Source organism: Nelumbo lutea, chromosome 2, assembly GCF_056320005.1.
Source record: "Nelumbo lutea isolate HS-2025 chromosome 2, American lotus-T2T, whole genome shotgun sequence".
Lineage (NCBI taxonomy): Eukaryota > Viridiplantae > Streptophyta > Magnoliopsida > Proteales > Nelumbonaceae > Nelumbo > Nelumbo lutea.
In genome coordinates this window covers 8333099-8345928 of record NC_142685.1, presented here as the reverse complement: position 1 = coordinate 8345928, position 12830 = coordinate 8333099, and the positions used below count along the sequence as shown (strand labels likewise).

At 42.4% G+C, this 12830-nt stretch overlaps 1 protein-coding gene across 1 annotated transcript; it reads left to right on the top strand.

Annotated features, from left to right (window-relative positions):
* On the top strand, positions 1-5336 carry LOC148868412 (uncharacterized). Its single transcript, XM_088973393.1, has 2 exons — positions 1-588; positions 5020-5336. The coding sequence occupies exons 1-2, from the start codon at positions 345-347 to the stop codon at positions 5049-5051; spliced, it is 276 nt and encodes a 91-aa protein (XP_088829519.1). The 5' UTR covers positions 1-344; the 3' UTR covers positions 5052-5336.
* Positions 5337-12830: the final 7494 nt, after the last annotated feature.

Genomic DNA, 12830 nt, shown 5'->3' with positions numbered 1-12830 from the left:
ATATTGTGCAGGACGATGAGATACACATGCGATATTTCGTGTAGAGGTAGGTAGGTAGAATTTGTATGGGCATTCGGGAGCTTCTGATGTGCATGTGAAATCGGTGTGAGATTCTGATGTGCATGTGTGAGATGTGCTCAGTAAGGAGCAAATCTCAATTCCTATTTCGTATAGGCTAGCAACGCAGTGATGATTCCGATTTCAACGTCAGCGGAGCGTATTTAGCGAATAGGCCGTGTCCGTGTTGTCTAACCTTCGTTCGCTTTTACTTTCTCGTCTTCTCACCAAAAAAAAAAAAAGTCCTCGTCTGAATTCCGGAAAAGTAAGAAGGAAGAGAAAAGAAGATGCATCTATGGCCTTCTCTGAGGATTAGGGATTCATTCAAGCTCGCTTACTTGAGGAAACTTGAATGGAATCTCCACAGAATGAATAGTGACGAGGAATCTCAAGAGAACCAGAAATTGCTCGAGAATGAAAAAGATGTTGATGACAAAGGATGTTCTGCTTCTAAGATCCCTGTAGTCGTTGCGCTATGCAAAGAGATGTTGATGATTCTCTCATGTTGCTACTGTTGTTTCTGCTGTGGAGGTAGGTAATATAACATTTTTAAGTTTTATCACTTGGCCCCTCGACCGTCTTTTCATTCTGCCGTTTTCTGGGTACACGTTATTTCTCTTTTTATCCTGCACTTGTTTGATTCGCGATGGTCAGCCGCTTGAAGCTTGATTGCCTCTCTCTCCAGGCTGGCCAAAGCAGCTGTTAATCGCCTCCAGGAGTTCAATCTTCTTCGAGCCAAAATTTTTGCCATCCTTCTATCCTTAGCTTGAATCACAGATTGACAATTTCCTCTTGCAAAACATAGCCTTTTCTTGTTGACTCAGTGAAGCATTCAAGTTAATTCCCACCGTAGCCTGTACTTTCAGAATTCAGATTCCAAGACTCTGCCCCAGTCGGCGGAGCATTCCGTCAGTTCTGAATTTTTACGGTCCATTTTCTCCTCTTTTCTATTTTCTTTTTTCTTTTTTTTTTCTCTTTTATTTAGGAGAGAAAAAGGAGGGTTGGAAGTTAATTCCCACCATTTTGCCCTTACATTTCAACATAAGCTCTGTTTTCGAGCCGCCTTTTAATATGGAACCAGGCACAGGGAGGGCAGAGTCAAGACATGGATGGCCCAGCTGATGGACCGCTTGGACCAGCCTCATCATTCCTCCTTGTGGCAGAATTAGCTCTGTCATGCATGGAAACGCCACACTTGAACTTATTGGAAAACCTTTATATGTTGTCATATTTAAAAACAAGTTTCATAGGAAATCAGAATGATCAGTTTATTCTTAATCATCTGGTTATCAATCAATTCAAAACGTCTATGAATATTTTCTATCTATTGGTTATTATGTATAAAGCTGTTTTTTCCCCTCATTTTGCCACATGACTTTCTATGACTTTCTATGGTAGGACCCATTTAATAGTGCAACCTGATCTCCTGAATATTGACATGTGATATATTATTAGAGCCCATGACCACTTTACATATCATGTTTCCTGTTGCCTCAATTTGACATTACAAGCCAATTAATTATTCATTTATTGAGAAAATAAATTTGTATTAGCTTAATCACATATATTATTTTATAGGTAAATAAATTAAATGAAGTAACTCATTAATTTATACAAAATTTGGAAATATTAGTTTATATAAGGATGTGAGACATCCTCTTCTCCTTTAATGCACACTTGGGCTGGGTTCCGAGGGAACTAAACTCTGAAGCCGCCAGTCTAGCTAAATCTGGTGCTCACAGGGATTACTTATTCAGTGATAGTTTTCTGTCTGTATAACTCTATGAGTGTTTGATCTCTGTGTACATCTCCTCATGTCCCTCTCTTTTTTATGAATAAAGCTACTTTTTTTTTTCAAAAAAAAAAGTTATATATAAAGTTTTTTTCTACTATTTTCTTGAACGCTTTTTGATACTATTGCATCTCTAGGCCCAACTGCTTTACCTTTGCCTCTAGCCTTCTAAAATCTTGATTCCACTCTCGCATACCCTTGTGGATATGGCATTAAACAGAACAGAATGGTGAAATAGGATTCATGTAGCTGACACCATATAGTTGGGATAAGGCTTAGATGATGATGATGATGATCTCACACACCCTTATCAGGGTTAATGAATTCTGCTATTTTGTCTTTAGCATTTATGACTATAGTGTTTCACCAATTGGGATTGGAGAGGGACTTGGAGAATGAGTGAGTTTTTCATGGACCCAATTATCAATCCGAAAATAATTTTTTCTCCATTCTCAATAATCCTTCCTAAACTTTTGGATTAGCTTCTTAGAGTTGAGAATTTCTCTCCAAGTGCATGAAGCTTTCTGGTTGGGAATAGCTTCAAAAACTGAAAGAAGTTGGTATTGCTTAAAGATTTGGTCCATATTGTCTCTACCCACGAGTTATCTTATTGGTGCAAGATGTGCCACCTAATTCCTAGTCCTCTTTCCTCTCTAGGTTCAGCTTGTAGAAAGTTTAGGTCCTCTGTTTCGGCCTTTATTTTCTCATTGCCTTGGCATTTAGGTTTCTGTAATTCTAGAATGGCTTTTTGATAAAATTCAGATGTAGTGTCCATACGATTTCAAATAATGATAAGAAGAAAACTGTTCTAGTCAAACTAGAGAGAAAAGCCCATCTTCTCTAGTCGGCTAGACTTTATTTATACCTTTCTAAACAAACCAGAATTACTCTTATACCCTTACTTAAGTGAGAACCACATCAGCTAACTTAAGATATACTCGTAAGTACAATTAACATATAACTTAACGTAAAAAGCCTATACTACTCTTCTACAGTTGACTCTAACACTCCCCCTCAAGCTGGTGAGTATATGTCATATAGTCCCAGCTTGTTACATATGTAGTCCACTCTTCCTCGACTCAACCCTTTGGGAAACGATCTGCCCATTGATTTCTTGTTTTCACATATGTTGTACTTATCACTCCATTAAGCACCTTCTCACGTACAAAGTGGCAATCAACTTCTATATGCTTTGTTCTTTCATGAAACACTGGATTAGAGGAGATATGAATTGCAGCTTGATTGTCACAATATAGCTTCATAGGAGTGTCAATCGAGTACCCCATTTCCTCTAGGAGATGTTTCAACCACACTAGTTCACATGTTGTGTTAATCGAGTGGCAATCAACTTCTATATGCTTCTCACGTACAAACTGACACGACTCACAATTCAAAGTAGAAAGATGACTCAATGATGAAACAAGTAACTGAAGAGCTTTAAGAGATGGATGACCAAGTCTGCAGTGCCATTGATGGGGAGACTTAGTCAATTTACTAACAGACTTAATCAAGGTAATACAGTCCACCAGCTTCATGCCCTCCACCAATCTTCATCCTCGTCTTAAGATCCTGAAACACACAAGAAGGGTAAAATGTGATAGAGCAATTAAGAGACTTAGTCAATTTACTAACAAACATCAGGTTAAAGGGAAACTTGGGAACATATAAAACTGAGGATAGGGATAATGAGTCTGTGTCAACATTATTAACACGGGCATATTCTGATCTGTTTCAAGTCCATAACATGCTGCTTCACCTAAGTGGCCGTCACATCAATCATAGCCTGGAATATCTTCATCTTTTGAACCCAATGGGTAATACAAACCATGGCTCTAGTTGGACATATACGTGCATATTCTTTTTCTGGCTTCTTTGTAGGTAAAGGCACACTTATGTTTAACTGGACATGTATATCTTCCCCCATTTTCTGATTGGTTTCTACTTTTCTTTCTTTTTTGGCTCAACCTAGGACTTCCAGTAATTGAATCCACTGTGATTCTAGTTTCTTCCTCTAGTGGTACCTTTGGTTTTGCTTCTGAAATTCTGTTACCTTGAGCAGAATTTTGTTCATTACAAAAAAAAAAACCGAAAAAAAAGAGCAGGATTTTGTTTTGCTTTTCATATATAAGATTTTGCAGTTTACTTGTACATCAGTCTGGATTCTCTTGGAAAGGATTTCATATTACTTGGTCACATATTACCCTAGTATTTGTAATATTGAGTTTAATTGCATTGCATTATATTGGGTTCCCCAAATGGATCATATTTTATGTATCAGATTTTCTGAAGAGGGTTCTGTTTTGTACCCCATAGTCATGTTTTGGTTTTCTAAGCTGAGTTGACATACAATTGCACGCTGCACCAGCTAGCCTATGGAAGCAGAGAATCCTCTGTTGAAGGGCCTATTAAGGCTGTGAGGCCATGCTGCATTGAGCCTCCTGTTAGCATTTGGCTAGGATTTTAATGGAAAATTAATTCTAAAGAATTATTAAAAAATGTTTCAAGGCAGATTATAAAGTTTAAGATGGTTTTGGGCTGTTGGGATAATAGCATTGCGGTTGAGAGAATATCAAGTGCATTTTTTGTTGGTACCCACATGCTTCCTACCCATAAAATTCATAATTTCTAATCCCTTCTAGGTCCACTTACCAAAAGAAATCCCTTTTAGTTTTCCTCTGTAGCTCTAGCTAGATCATATCAGAAGAAACACATAGCCAAGTTATGAACTTACATTAAAAACTACCTTAGCTTATTTGCATTGTCCTTCTATTCTCGTTGTACAAAGGACAAGTTATTAATATAATCATACTTTACCTTCTTTAAAAAAAAATTACATTAAAAACTACCTTAGCTTATTTGCATTAAACCAAACTTTATTAGGCATCTAAATATAAACAGGAAAGAGAAACAAAGGTTGTTGTATTGACCTGTGGAACTTCACTTCTCATGTGTTGAGGTGTTTATCTCTTGTCAAATACTCTTTATGCCCATTTTTATATTTAGATTATTTTCTCCACCTAACCATGGGTGTCTCCAAGTTTAAGGTTGCATGAGTCTCCCCTGATAAGAATGACTGATAATCTGGATATAATAATTTGAGTTTGGATACTGTTGAAAATTACTTGAATGAGAAGACTTTGTACGTCCTGATCCTCTTTTCTGTCTTTCAGCATGCCTTGATCAAGAAGAGAACCGATGCTGAGATTAGGGAGGAAACTTATCGTATAAGTGTAAAGAATCTTCAGTAAAGTTGTGTATTCATTTTCCTTTTGTTTACACTTTTTCTCCTATACATTATAGAGTTCACTATCAAAAATGGATCTAGCCTCTTGATGAAATGTTTGGAATGCAATCATCTCAGGTTTTCTAGAAATAAACTCATGTACAGTTGTTCTTAACAACCTGAACCAAATACATTTCAGGTTTTAACCTGTGGGTTCAAAAGCTATGGAAAACTAATATTGGTGGACTCGATTTTTACTTTGTATATTGGCTTTTACCTCCTCCCCCCCACCCCACCCCAAATAAATAAATAAATAAATAAAAATAAAAACCTTTGTATCTGAATTGTGAACAGAGAAAATTATGCTTTGTGGTTATTATATATTTTTACTTTTAAATTTCCTTTTCTTTCTTTTGTTGACTTAATTGTATTCATTGTGTTCAAATGCAATTAGAACCGGGATAAAATAAGTTAATGTATATTGTATTCAATTGTTCATATCTCATTAACCTAGATCACTATTTAGGTCAGCTCAAACCGAATTTGACTAACCCAGTCCAATTGCCAGCCAGTTCGATTGGGTTGTCCACGCTATTGGTCTGGGTTAAGATTGTCAAAAATCAACCTGGTTGCAAAATGGCTTCAAAAAGGGAAAAAGAAATCTGGTTGAAAATGAAGTTGGGTTAGGTTGGACTCAGCAAACTTGATCGGGACAGAATTTGTTGGTGGTATGGCTAAAAAGAGATCTCATAGGGCTCTGCAGTGTCAAGAACTAATAATATACAGCCCTAGGTAGGTTGTGGATATATACAGATTACAGTTAGCAACTAAACTTGGTTACTTGGTCTCCCTCCGAGGCAAGATGATAGACTTATACATAAAACTGGTTTTGTTCGAGATTGTCCCGCTCTAAATCCTTGACAGGTGTTCGGTTGTTTGAAGAAATTCACTCCGTCACCCGCATTGAGTTTCTGTACTCCATAGAATCAAACTTTGGTTACTGACAGACTCGTAATTTGTCATCCATGATCATCCAAGTATTGTCATGTTACTTCATTAAATGCAAAACATGAAATTAAATCCCTTTACCCATTTACCAACTGATGTAGGGTATCTGGCCTATCTGCAGATCTCAACACGTGGTGTCAGCTGGATGCATTCTGGTCATTCTACGGACTTTTGATACATTGTCTGATGCATCCTGACCACCTATAACCAATCACTGCCAACCACCACCATCTACTCCCAACTATTCTGAGAAACCTTCAACTATAAAAAGGGCTCCTACATTCAGGTAAAGGACACATTAGAACTTAAACTTTAAGTCTCCTCTCTTGTTTGGTCCGATCCCTCACAACTCTTATCTAACTTGACCGTCAGGGGCCCCGGGAGGAATCCTAGGGGCAGAGACTCTGGGATACCTCCCGGGGCCTCTGACATCTTCTTTCTCTCAACATGTTGGACCCATAAGCTTCGGATGTTGGAAATTATGTTGTTGCCCTTGGCTCCACATTTGGCAACAACAATTGGCATCATTTATGGGAACGTCTTCAAAGCTTTCCCTTAAGAAAAAACAAACCTAATTTAATTGACTAGTGTCCCTGAAATGGCTGACAAGAAAAACCCCTTCCCTGGCGTTCGAAACTTAGTCACAATCGACCAGTTCGAGTTGGCCTTTAACAGATTGGACAACCTGGCCTAGCAATTGGACAATATAGGGCATCTGGCAGGAAGCCACCTATCGGGTGGCTACTCTGCTGGAAGTCATGGACGACTTAGTGGGCGATCCACCCATACCCCGCTAAGCCAACACTTGGGGAATTCAAAAGGAGCTAACCCCTCGAATTTTGACAACAAGAGTTGACGGGCTAACAAGCCCCACTCCAAGACCCCTCGGCTGGGAAGACGAGGGGGCAAACCTGTAGGGCCCCATGCCAATTGCAAGAATCACAATCATTGACACCATTGCACTACGACCTATCGGGACGACGGTAGGCACCTAGGCTACCATTGTCCTCCTCCAAGGGTAGGAGGCCGATGCCACTCCTCCTCCCTGCCAATTTTTTACCTTTGCGACCTCCTCAATGATCGCCATACTTGCAAGGCTCAAGATGTACCGACATCCGAGCACTCTAGGAATAGGGCCAACCCGTTCTACGTGATAGAGAATCAAGATCATTCCGAAGCAACGATGCCCTACATCGACCAATACTTGGAATATGTTCAAGTGCAAATTGGCGCCCTTCAAGACTAGCTTCGACAGGTAAAGGAAGGCCAAGGTGATGCCTCTACCAGTTGCCCTACCACATCCAACCGAATGGAGGTGTTGAAGGATTCCATTCTCTCTAAGCCCCTTCCGCCAAATTTCAAAGCCCCAACATTGGAGACCTACAATGGGAGTACAAACCCCGAGGACCACCTATAAAGCTTTCGGGCCTTCACACTCCTACACAGGTACACCGGTGGTTTTCCACATTCAAAGAAGCGGCATGCCAATGGTTTTCCGCATTGCCTCCACACTCCATTGGCTCTTGGGAACAGTTTGCAGACCTCTTCCTAGGCCACTTTATGAGAAGTCAACGATGTCAGAAAATCATTATCTATCTGATGTCCGTCAAGCGGAAGCACGGGGAGAGCCTACGGGCATACATGAAGAGGTTCAACTAAGAAGAACTTGAGGTCAAGGACCTCAACCCCTTGGTCTCCATGCACACAATCATTAGTGGCCTCCGACTTAAACCCCTCAGCTGGTCCATTTCCAAGATTCTGTCCAAGACTAAAGTCGAGTTCTTGAAGAAGGTTAAGAAATATATCACCGTCAAAGAGGCTGAAGCCAACAAACGCCTCCAAGAACCGGAAGATGAGGCCAATTAAGGGCCCAATGGCAAGAAGGTGAAGGAAAAAGACGGCCTCGACGGCGGTCCCACCAACAAAGGCGGAGAGAAGAAGCCGCTGACCCCTTCCTTCACTAATTACACGCCACTAAACTCCTCCTGAATGCACATACTGATGCAAGTAAGGAATGGAGAATTCATGAATTGGCCGACTAAGTTGAAGAAGAACCCGAGAAGGGGGAATCTCAAGAAGTATTGCAAGTACCACCACAACACTAGCCATAACACTAAAGACTGCTACGATTTCAAGAACAAGATCAAGTCCCTCATCCATCATGGGCACTTGAAGGGTTTTGTCGAAGGCGATGCCCCAGTTTCATCCTCACAGCAGCCACATGCTGAGCCCCGTAATCATCGCCCCGGAGTCATTGAAGTCATAGTTGGAGGCTCGGCCTCAGGGGGAGCATCCACCTCATCTCGAAAAGCATATGCCCAGCAATACGACATCTAGGGCCAAGCACTAAAGAGGTCAATGTTACAAAACCTCATTTCCTTCTCAAATGATGACCTACGGGGGGTATCTGTGCCCTATGGTGACGCATTGGTGGTGTCAATGACCATTGCCAACTACATTGTGGAAAGGATTTTCATAAACAATGGCTTCTGGAGGGATAAGAGATCCATCATATGGATGGTTGAACCCTGCAGGTAGGTTATGCGAAATTTCAAAAATTTCCTCTCCCCTCATCTGGGAATCACATTCCCTGTTTTAGAAAATCTGTATTTTCAATGATCAATCTTGAAACATAAACCAAACCAGATCTAAAACCAGAAGCATGAGAAGGATATACCTAATACAGAGAAACAATATCTCCCAATGGAGATGTTCACGCCCAAGGTAGGAACCAAAGACTACTTCCACTGAAGATGGCGCAGTGTAGGATGGAGCAGAATCAACAATGTTCTTCCAAAAGAACCGAACCCTTCACAAGAATTTGCTGGTGGAAGTGAGTACACCTTCAAATCAACATTTCTCCAAAGACTGATATCAAGATCCATTCTTGATCACTCCTCTAGAAACAGGAAATCGAACTGGCAGTAATGGCGGCGGCAGGAAAGAGGCAGCAAGGAGAAAATAACTCGGTCTCACTAGGTGTTGTATTCTCTCTTTGAATTTCGAATGTGATTGATCTTATATAGCTGTCGCCCCCTTCTCCTTTTATAACCTTAAAGGGATCAGCTCCTAATCCCATTAAGAGTTGTTGATCCTAATCATATTTGGATCTGAATTCCCCTTAAGAGATAAGGATAGATTCTTATCTTATCTGCAGATTAGATCAGCCATCTCCTAATCCGATTAGGAGGTTTCTAGATCTGAATCTGTATTCAGATTTGGACCCTCTACTAATCTAATCTCAGATTTGCCCCTTCTTTAACTGATCAAATCAGCCCAGTTTGAAATGGGCTTTAGGCCCATTAATAGTATGTGCTCACTTAGCATTCCAAATTGCTACCTAGTTGAGCTTTCTTGTATGACATGATACCCAAGCATTGATCTACACATCAGCCACAAGGGTTCAGTTCAGCCTTTGTTACAAGGCCTATTCGAATTCACTAGAAAGCCTAGTGAACCCCCTAAGCCCATCGCATGGACTCTATGGGCCCAACACTTACATTAAGTGGTCCCTGGGCCAAGCCACCTTGTAACACCCAAGGACTGTGGGCAGATGCAAGATTAGCCCATCAGGTATTACCCTCAATGGCCTTACACTTAACCTCTCAGTATATAATGATCATACACTGTCCGACAAGAGATAACCTCTCCATCGGCTGCAAGGAATAGTGTTGCACTCTCTGCTCACATGGATCCCAGGAATTAAAACCTTTTGAAAATAATTTGAAACAGTAACATATATATATATATATATACTTTTATATCTCATATAAAATATATTTTGCAAAACAAATCTCAACGATTGAAATCGGTTGTCGACAGTCTTGGTTTCCATAAGAGAGAGTGCATCCCTGATCATTACTGATGAGGGTAGATTTGGCCCTCCAGTGAAATTGTGACACGTGGCACCTCGTGACAACTAGGAAAACACCCGACCAACAAACTTACGAAGTTGGTGACCCACCCGGGCACCAGTCTAGCCGGCTTAGCACGCCTGCGCGCGGCACACGCGACCTGTGCGGCGTGCGCGCGTGGCCTGCCCGAACTACGCGCGACCTGCGCGCGCGGCCTGCCCGAACTGCGTGCGACCTGCGCGAACTGCGCACGGCCTGCGCGACCTGTGTGCGGCATGCGGCCTACGCGACCTGGCCGACCTGGACCAGCCTAGCGCATGATCCGGCCAAGCCGCCCATAAGGCGCCCACCGACAAACCTGGCTAGGCACTGACCCGTCGACTGACACAAGCGCCAACTTGACGACCTGGTCTAGACACTAACCCGCCGACTGACACAGGCGCCGACCTGACGACCTGGCCTAGACACTGACCCACCGATTGACGCAAGCGCCCCTCTGACAACCCGGCCCAGGCGCCGACCTGGCTGCCTGACACAAGCGCCAGCCTGACGACCTCGAGGAGTTCACCACCGTACCCCGGTTCTGATAGGATGCGACGAGTCTTACCGTTTGGAGGCTTTTCACCCACCTAACCCGCGAGGACTCCGGTATATAAAGACCTCACCCCCTAAAGGGGAGGGGAATGAAAAAAGGGAAGTAACCCCTGCTCTCTTGCTCTCATATTATCTTCAAAGCTCGCAGGTCCTTCAGCTCCCGCCGCCTACAAAGAGAAGGAAAAAATGGAGTTCTCGCAGGTCTCTCAGCTCCCGCCACCTACAAAGAGGAGGAAAAGATGAAGTTCTCGCAGGTCCCTCAGCTCTTGCAGCCTACAAAGGAAAGAAGACCACCTCATGCTGAGGGCAGTCGGATTGCGCCGCACCAGGGAGCTCCATCATTCTCTAAGTCATCGGCCGCCTAGTAGGCAGTTCGCCACCAGGCAGTTCGCCACCAAGCAGTTCGCCACCAGACAGTTCACCACCGGGCAGTTCGCCACCAGGCAGTTTGCCCCCAGGCAGTTCTCCACCGAGCAGTTCGCCAGTAGGCAGTTCACTACCAAGTAGCTCATCACTAAGGCACGCCACCACCGGGTCAAATAACAAGGTACTTAGCCAAAAAAATTTTACATCAGAAAACATTGGTACGTGACCGAAAACGGTTACATCAATTACCTTTGTCCAACAAAGGGGCTGATCCTGACACTATGATCACCCACTCAGATGAATTCTCGGACTGTCCCAACATACCCAGGTTTTGACCCCCTCTAAGGATCTCACTGATTGGCATATAAAAGACAGTCCAATCCGACACCTAGTGCAGTATCATAATCGAGTCTAGGGGTCAGGTGTAACTTTCCAGTATTACCCACTAATCTCCAAGGTCCAGGGCAATACTAGAAATCCGATCTGGTTCAAGGTTTCAAGTAATCCTACACTATATGTGCTTCGGGTCTCACCTTAGCAGCTGAGACAGGCCACCCCAACCGACTTGGTGGCACCACAGTGTCAGCTTTATCAGGATAGATCACCCTAGACCGACCCACTGGAGGTGAACATTCTAAACTAAAACGAGTCTCATTAAGTGTCCAGTTTAAGGGTATTACATAGAAACATACCAAGGGAACATGAATCAAATATGCAATTTTATTCATTTACAATAAACTCATAAAGTACATCATTCTGATTGAAGCTAAGGGCATACAAAATTATTTAACAACTCTCACTTGCACTTAGGTCCAATCAGGTACAAGCCGGAGTCTCATGCTTTCCACGTGTTTCTCAAACACTTTCTGTGATAGTGGCTTTGTCAATGGGTTTGCTACATTTTCCGCTGACGCTACCTTCTGAATCATGACGTCCCCTCTACCAACAATCTTCCGCAATACGTGGTACTTCCTCTCAATGTGCTTCGACTTCAAGTGGGCTCGTAGCTCTTTAGCCTGAGCAATGGCTCAATTGTTGTCACACAACAATGGGATGGGTGATGTGTTGGACGGAACTACTCCCAACTCGTGAACGAACTTCTTCATCCACATGACTTCTTTGGCAGCCTCACTTGCGGTAATGTACTCAGCCTCGATCGTGGAGTCTACAGTAGACCCCTGTTTGCTACTTTTTCAAGAAACAACACACGGTCCTATCGTGAAAACATATCCAGATGTAGACTTTCTATCATCTGGATCCGACTGAAAATCAACATCTGTATACCCTTGGATCTGTAGTGAGCTACCGTCGAATACTAGACAAAACTCTTTTGTCCTTCGAAGGTACTTAAGTATGTTTTTCACAGCAGTCCAGTGCTCCTACTCTGGGTTGGCCTGAAATCTGCTTACTACACTCACTGTCTGAGCAATGTCAAGACGAGTGCACAACATGGCATACATGATGCTCCCTACGGCAGAGGCATAGGGAACGTCTTTCATGCCATCAATCTCCTCAGAAGTCTTGGGAGACATCTTCTTGGAGAGAGTGATTCCATGCCTGAAAGGAACATTTCCTTTCTTGGAGTTTTTCATGCTGTATCTTTTGACTATTTTGTCAATGTAAGCAGATTGGGATAATCCTATTATCCACATCGATCTATCTCTATAGAGTCGAAGACCCAGTATATAGGAGGCTTCTCCAAGATCTTTCATGGAGATTTGTTGTGAAAGCCATAATTTCACCGTAGTCAACATTTCTACATCATTCCCAATGAGTAGAATGTCATCTACATACAGAACCAGAAACGTAACCTTATCCCCACTGGCGGGTGGTTGAAATGTCCAATCACCATCTTTTTTGTTAGCGAGAGCAAAAGAAGGTAGAACGGGTGCTCATGAGTCAAAGTTTTTTTACGAGCTATCAGAGTTTGGCTTAA

Excerpts from the sequence above, each read along its gene's own strand:
- LOC148868412 (XM_088973393.1), top strand. The coding sequence starts at position 345 with ATGCATCTATGGCCTTCTCTGAGGATTAGGGATTCATTCAAGCTCGCT. Across the intron at positions 589-5,019 it reads CTGTTGTTTCTGCTGTGGAG|CATGCCTTGATCAAGAAGAG; the intron begins GTAGGTAATATA and ends TCTGTCTTTCAG.